We start from the raw sequence: 7,871 nt of genomic DNA, 5'->3' as shown, positions 1-7,871 counted from the left end.
GGCCCAAGTCTTTCATTGGGAATTTTCCACACTGAGAAAATTAAGGGGGTAAAGAAGTGGACAAAGGGATGCATCCTCTAGGGGGTGGAGTACAGGTTCTGCGTCAGAGTTGTTAAGAGAAGTTGAGTCTATCCTGTTTCCTGTCTCTGGCAAGTCACTCTTCTCCAGATTCAGCTGCAAAGCCCGAAAAAAAGAAAAACAAAACAAAACAAAAAACTCAACTCACTCTAGCTGAGGTTGCTCTTCTTAGAAAGAGAAAATGGCTAAGATGAAAGACTCTACCCTGTCTGTGTATTGGTAGGTGTTGTGTATGTGTGGAACCTGTGTTCAGCACACAACACCAGAATTAGAACATCACTCCCTTCTAGGCCACACCCCTGCCACATGTGCAGGGAATGAGACAGCTGAGGAATCTTGAAAGGGCTATTTATTTCCTACCAGAGTCCCAGGGAAACCACCTGGGAGGAGGCTGGCTCAGCAATCAGAACCTCAAATTTGCTCCATACCCCCTCTCTCCAGGCTTATCCAGCCTCTGAGATGTCACAGGCATTCTGTAAATCAGGGACCACACAGGCATTCTGTAAATCAGGGACCACCATGGTGTCTCTCTCTCTCTCACGTACACATGTACACACACACACACACACACACACACACACACACACTCTTGAGTTAAGGCACCAAGTCTGGCCTGTATGGCCCTGCATGTCTGTTCCCATCAGGCACATCTGGCCCAGGGCTGAGCCCACATACGTACACAGAAGGGTTAGTGCAGTGTTAGGAGTCTCTTCACCAAAAGGGGACATGGATGATGACCGTGCTGAGCCCAGTCCTCCTGTTCCCTGGGAGGGGACCTCTTACCTCCCTGTCAGTTGGCCAAACACCTCTATCCCTTTTCCCCAGCTGGAGTGGGACCAAATCGGCCACAGTTGAGGCCAGTGCTGGGAACTCAGGACCTGGATTCCAACACTAACATGATACAAGTGCGGTGGGGGCTATTTGGGGACCTTAAAGAAAACCAAGCCCCCACCTCAGAAGGACAAAGTTGGCCACGAAGGCCAGGATGGAGGGAGAGGTTTCTCTTTGTGCTTTTAAAACCCAACCATGTGTAACAGGAAGAGAGCTGACCCTTTTCCTCTGTGCTCTCTGGTCCCCACCCCAGGAAAGAGGGTTCTGCAGCCTGGAGTGAGTGTGGAGGGGAGAGAGCGGTTAGGATTGTGCGTTAAAGCGGGAGTTTGCTTCACTGCCCCCTCCCCAGGCCCCACCCACAGCAGCTGGCTCAGCGCATTTAAGTCAGCGCCCACTTAACGAGCAGCGGTACAGAGATGGGGACTTCCTGGGGGCACGCGATGCGGGTGTGATGAAGGGTTAAAGGTCTGCATGAGGGCTGGAGGCTGTGCGGCTGCAGGGTCCTGGACTGGCTCAGGACGCCCAGGTAAAGTAGGCGACCTCGTCCAGGTCGACCGGGTAATCAGTGAGCAGCACCGGCGTCTTGTCGAAAAGCTCACCCTTGTAGCTGCGCCACTTGCCGGCGGGCAGGTAGACGTCGCGCTCTTGCTTGCCTGGCTCCAGCACCGGAGCCACCAGCAGCGTGTCCCCTATGAGGAACTGCGAGTCGATGCGGTGAGCCGTCTCGTCGCCGGGCGCAATCCACCAAAGGGGGCGCACGATGGGGTCACCCGTGTCGGTGACCTCACCGGCCAGCTCCAGCAACAGCGGCGCCACGAGCGAGGCCCGCAGGGCGGCGAACCTGTGCGCGACGGCCACCACTTCCGCGTCGTATCGCCAGGGCGGGACGGAGAACTGCATGGCCGGCATGAAGGCGGCCACCTCCAGCCAGCGAATGTAGAGCTCGCGCTCGGGCACACCGCCGCCGCCCGCCGTGCGCTCGGGCGCCGAGTTGCCGCCCACCATGTCTGGCAAGATGAACGGGTAACCCAGCATGCTGACGGTGAGCACGGCGGGGATGAGCGAGCGCAGCCCCAGGTCGTAGCCCCACACCGAGTCGCGATCCACGAGGCGGAAGAAGCACGAGATGTTCTGCGACTGGTAGCCCACGCGGACCTCCGCCAGCGAGAAGAAGGGCAGCGCCATCTCCGTGTAGCGCCGGCTCCACACGCTGGGGTCGGGCAGCGGCCTGTAGGTGCTGAAGTCCCGCGGCAGGTAGCTGACCTCACCCGCGTCGAACTTGAACGAGGCCACGGAGTAGCGGGAGCGCAGCCGCCGCAGGTGTCCCTGGAACCAGTCGCGGGCCTCCGGGCGCGTGAAGTCCAGCACCGCGCCGATGCCGTTCCACCAGCGCACCAGCGCGGGCAGCCGGCCCGTGGGCTCCCGCACGAACAGCTCGCGCTCCACGCCCTCGCCGAAGCGCGATGAGTTGTAGTTGACGAACGGGTGCACCCAGAGCGTGACGCGGAAGCCGGCCTCCCGCAGGCGGCGGAACATGTCGCTGGCGTTGGGGAACTTGACCTCGTCGAAGTCGAAGTCGCCGTAGGCGGGCGTGTACATGTCGTCGACTTCCAGGTGGCTGCTGTTGAAGCGGTGCTGGCGGATCTCCTGGGCGAAACGCAGCACCTTGTCCTGGTCCACGGCGCGCCCGTACAGCGCCCACGTGGACCAAATGGGGTCTCGGAAGGCCTCGGGCGCTGGCACCCGTGACGGCTTGTTGAAGTAGCGCCGCACCATGTACTTGTGGATGGAGGTGACGTCGGAGCCCACGCACACGCGGTAGCTCAGCTCTAGCGCCGCCGTGCGGCCGGCGGGGGGCTTGTAGGGCGTGTCGTGGTAGCGCGCCTGCAGCCGCAGGGAGCGCTCCGTGCCGTTCCAGCCCAGATGGAAGGGCACCGAGTCGTTGACTTTGATGGCGGCCGCGCGCGAAGAGAGCCAGTAGCGTTCCAGGATGCCCCCGAACGCGGCGTCGGAGGAGTAGACGTCGCTGGTGACGAAGGGCTGCGGCTCCTGCTGGCCGTCCAGGCGGATGGGCCAGTGTTGAGTCCTCATCTCGGCGCCGCCATACCAGTGCGCCGCCGCGTCGCCCAGGAACATGGCGTGCTCCACGGCGCGTCCCGGCGCCGCCTCCTCCCAGCGCACGCGGTAGCACATGACCGTGTCCTTGGGCCGCACGGTCTGGATGAAGAAGTGCAGCGGGCGCCCATCGGCCGTGCGCGAGCAGCCAAGCAGGGCGCCCTCGCGGCTGCAGGAGTCGAGGTCCAGCGCGCCGGAACGGAAGGCCAGGCGGAAGACCTGCTCACCCTTCTGGTTGCGGATGGAGAAGCCGCCGCGGTTGAGGTCCAGCAGCTCCGCGCGGAGCCGTTCCGCCTTGCGCAGGGAGACGCTGTAGTAGCACCAGGCCACGACCGCCGCCAGCACCAGCAGTAGCCCCAGCACCGCGGAGCCCAGCAGCGGCTTCAGCTCTTTGGACGGCTTGGGCTTGGCAGGCGAGAAGTTGTCGGGCAGGAACGTGTACATCGCGGCTACGGCGCCTGCCTCGGAACTCTGACGGCCTGAGGGGCAACCAGGGTGGCGGCGGCGGGGGCAGGCCTGGCCCTTCTCCGGAGGGTTCTGGGACATCAGTCCCCAGCTGAGAAGAGCCGGCAGTGGGGCCACCTGATCAAGCTCATCTGGTTCTGTTCTGAAAGGGGGAGAGAGAGAAATGGAACTGAGCTTTCTCATTCCATGGTCTTTCCATTTAGAGCGCTATAGAGGAGATCTATACTTTGGGAAGGTGTACAATGGAACCTAAGGGCTCGGCGAATGGCAAAAGTTAGACTCTTACCAGGACAATCTGACCCTTTACCTACTCTTTCTTATGGACCCCGGTGCTTGCCCAAATTGGGACTCTGCATAAGGGAATGGGCATGTGAATGGGAGACAAAATGCATCCTCATTTTCCTGGGGGAGAAAAAAACTCAGAGAGGGTCAGGAAGCTTTCCAGAATCACAGAGGATCACCCATGGGAGCAGTTCAGGCTGAAGAGGAGGGAACTGGAGAGGTTCTGGTCTCTCAAAGGTATGGATGGCCACCGTGAAGAGTGGAGGAGAGGGAGGTCCAGCCAGCCCCTTGAGACTTTTAGCAGGGCAGTAGGCTGACTTCCCTGTCCCCAGAGAGGGAGAGGAGGGAGGGAAGGGTAACAACTCAGGAATGGAATTTAATCTTGTGTCAGAAGCCAGGTGAAATCCGGAGATTAAAGACACCCAAGCCAGGCTCAGTGGCTCAGCCTGTAATCCCTGTACTTTGGGAGGCCGAGGAGAGTGGATTGGCTGAGCCCGCGGGTTCAAGACCAGCCCGGGGAACTTGGTGAGACCTCGTCTCTACAATAAATTAAAAATTAGCGGAAAGTGGTAGTGCACATCTGTAGTTCCGGCTACTTGGAAGGCTGAGTGAGGCAGAGGGATCGCCGGAACACAGCAGGTTGATGCTGGGGTGGCTGTGAGTATGCCACTCACTGCACTCCAGCCTGGGTGACAAAGTGAGACTCCAACTAAAAAAAAAAAAAAAAAGACATCCAAGCCAGATTCAATCCCAGGGCCTGATTTGGAGGGTGGCAGAGTTGGGTTCAGAAATTAGGGCTGGGGTCAGGAGCCTGCCATGGCAGGCTGGCTGCCTCTCAGATCAGCTCCTCAAGCTCCACCCTGCTCTCAGCCATCCATCACCAAATCCATTTCCCTGCCCACTTTCCTGCTCTGCTCTCAGCACCACATCTTGGGCCAGCTGCCTCCTAGCTCTGTCTCTCTGCTCACCACCTGTCCTGCTGCCTCTGCACTGTTACTTCTCCCCTGTATTACTGCAACACTTTCCTCAGTAGGCCGCCCTTCCCACAACTTCTCTTTCTCTAGTGCCTTCTGCTCACAGCAGATGCAGACACAGTGACCTATCTTTCTTTCTTTCCTTCTTTTCTTTTGAGTTAGGGTTTTACTCCATCGTCCAGGCTGGAGAGCCTCCAACTCCTCAGCTCAAGCGATCCTCCTGCATCAGCCTCTTGAGTAGCTGGGACTACAGGCACACCACACCCGCCTAATTTTTTTTTTTCCCGTAGAGATGAGGTCTCGATATGTTGCCTAGGCTGGTCTTGAACCCCTGGACTCAATCCTCCCACCTTGGCCTCCCAAAGTGCTGGGATTACAGGCTTGAGCCACTACACTCGGTCCATAGTGAGCTTTCTTTTTCTTTTGAGTTGGAGTCTCACTCTGTCGCCCAGACTGGAGTACAGTGGCCACTCCCGGCCACAGCAGCCTCGACCTGCTGGGCTCCGGCAGTCCTTCCACCTCAGTCTTCCAAGTAGCTGGAACTATAGGTACGCACTACCACGCCCGGCTAATTTTTTATTTATTGTAGAGATGAGGTCTTGCCAAGTTGCCCAGGTAGGTCGCGAACATAGTGATCTTTCTAAATCACTTTTTTTTTTTTTTTGAGTTGGACTCTCACTCTGTCATCCAGGCTGGAGTGCAGTGGCATTCTCACGGCCACCCCAGCATCAACCTACTGGGCTCTGGCGATCCTTCCGCCTCAGCCTTCCAAGTAGCTAGAACTACAGGAGCGTGCTACCACGCCCGGCTAATTTTTGATTTTATTGTGGAGACGAGGTCTCACCAAGTTGCCTGGGCTGGTCTCGAACCTGCGGGCTCAGGCAATCCACTTGCCTTGGCCTCCCAAAGTGCTGGGATTACAGGCTGAGCCACTGAGCCCGGCTAACTAAATCACTTAGTAAACTATGCCTATCCCTGACTTCAAGAGCTCCTCATGACCCCCACGATGAAATTCTGAAGTATATGCTTTGCAGTCAAGGCTTGAGACATGATGCTGTCTCAGCTACCATTTGGATTCCATTTCTAGCTAGGCCTGTCCTGTGACTACCACACTCATTCCTTCCCCAACCTGAATCCTTCAGGCCACCTGGTTCGGGAAGTTTCACCTACCCAGCTAACACCTCTCCTCCACTTACCAGCTGTCCAGGGATAAGGCACCCATCACTACCACTATACACATAAACCCTCACACACCGTTTGCTAAACATCCAAATATGCCTGCAGGGAAACATAGGCTCAGGAAGATGTATGTCCCAATCTGCTGCTCAAGGCTACTCACCCCTCCTGTCCCAGCCTTCAGGGCAGAGTCCAGCAAAGAAATAACACCAGCCAGGCGCACACACAGGCATACTGGCATACACACAGCCCTCCAGCCGGTTGCTCAACTGCTCCAGCCAGGGAAGAAGAGAGGGAGTTTGGCAAACAGTAATTAACCTCCTCCCAGATACCAGAGTCTGTCTCTCAGTCCCCCGCGACTTCCAGGGAGATGCCGGAACTACTTAGGTTCTTCACCTTCCTAGACTCCCCCTTGCAGACACTATCAAGAATGCCAGGTGCAGATCAGAATTTTGATCCTAGATGTCAATACACAGCTCCTCCCATAGATACCATCCCCATCCTAGGTCAGGCCTCATTCTCAGTGCCCCCTCCCCCAACTGCCTAAGCTAATCAGTCCTTGCTGGTCTAGAACAGCCTCTTATTGCCTTCCTCTCAGCCAACAACAACTTATCTTTCCTCCTCCTTCCCACAGATACAGGTTGGAAAACCGCTCCTGGATAAGACAGGTAGTGGCCTTTCACTGATGCCCTCAGGCTGAACAGAACCCAAAGAAGGCCTCAGGTGGCTCAGACCAGACTTGCTGTACATTTATATCCATTCATTCAAGACAACCAAAGCCCCATTCTGGGCACCAAGGAAATAAGGGGAAAAGCAATGTCAAAATAGGATAGAGACCCTCCCTCCCATCTCCAAAACTTTTATTAAGTTAGCCTATTTCATGACCCCTGGAGGCATGAAGAGGCCACCAAGGTGGATTCAAAAGCCATTTCCAATACTTAGGTTCTGAGAAGCTTGACTTTCTAGGATTCTGAGGTTCTCTGATGAAGGACAGGAGCCCACAGGCCTGGGTACCCACTCCATTCAGGCACTATGATGGTCTCTCAAATGCCACCACAGCATCCAGCTCTAACAACAATGTGGAGCAGTGCCCATTTTACAGATGAGGAAACAGTGGCCCAAACAGAAAGGGACTTGTCTGAAGTCAGTCAGATAGCAGGTTTGCCCGGATCCAAAATCCTAGCTCAACCCTCCACAGTGTGTTTGGGGAGATGGAAGATAGTGGTCTGACCTGGCTGCCTGAATGCAGAAAAGAGTTGGGTGGCTGAGAGGTTAGGCTGGGCTTTTATCAGATGGGCATGGGCATGGTGCTACGGCTTGCTCCAGGCAGACCAGGAAGGCCTCTTAGGAGTGGGAAAGGGGGCAACTTTTTTTTTTTTTGAGTTGGAGTCTCTCTCTGTCGCCCAGTCTGGAGTGCAGTGGCCGCTCCCGGCCACCGCAGCCTCGACCTGCTGGGCTCCGGCGATCCTTCCGCCTCAGCCTTCCCAGTAGCCGGAATTACAGGCGCGCGCTACCACGCCCGGCTGGTTTTTTGATTTATTGTAGAGATGAGGTCTCGCTGCCCAGGCGGGTCTCGAAGCCGCGGGCTCAGGCCATCCACTCACCTCAGCCTCCCAAAGGCGCGAGATTACAGGCTGAGCCACCGAGCCCGGCAAGGGGGCAATTTTAATGCCATCTGGTACTGGGGCTGTGGGGGAGGAATTTTGTGGTTCCGGTGTTAACAGTGGTGCTAGAGACCCCTATAATCTGCCGCCTCCGCCTCTAGTCAACCAAAGGCTAATGCTAGCAGGTGGGGTCTGCAGGGCAGGCCTTCTTGGGCTCTGCCCCTTTAGAGCCTTTCCCCACTCCACATTCAACCTCAGTCTTCGCTGCCAACCCCTAGTCTGGTCTGAGGGGGAGGGCCCCGCCCTGCTCTACTAAGGGGAGGCCATTCCTAGCAGAGTCGTTAGT

General features: G+C 56.9%; 1 protein-coding gene across 1 annotated transcript; it reads right to left on the bottom strand.

Moving 5' to 3' along the window:
* Positions 1-1,139: 1,139 nt before the first annotated feature.
* On the bottom strand, positions 1,140-3,622 carry KIAA1161 (KIAA1161 ortholog). Its single transcript, XM_008070921.2, has one exon. The coding sequence runs from the start codon at positions 3,568-3,570 to the stop codon at positions 1,423-1,425; it is 2,148 nt and encodes a 715-aa protein (XP_008069112.1). The 5' UTR covers positions 3,571-3,622; the 3' UTR covers positions 1,140-1,422.
* Positions 3,623-7,871: the final 4,249 nt, after the last annotated feature.

The sequence above is a fragment of the Carlito syrichta genome, unplaced genomic scaffold (genome assembly GCF_000164805.1).
Source record: "Carlito syrichta isolate Samal-C Ts95f unplaced genomic scaffold, Tarsius_syrichta-2.0.1 Scaffold112228, whole genome shotgun sequence".
Lineage (NCBI taxonomy): Eukaryota > Metazoa > Chordata > Mammalia > Primates > Tarsiidae > Carlito > Carlito syrichta.
Note: the sequence above shows the minus strand (reverse complement) of the source record. Positions and strands in the feature narration are given on the sequence as shown.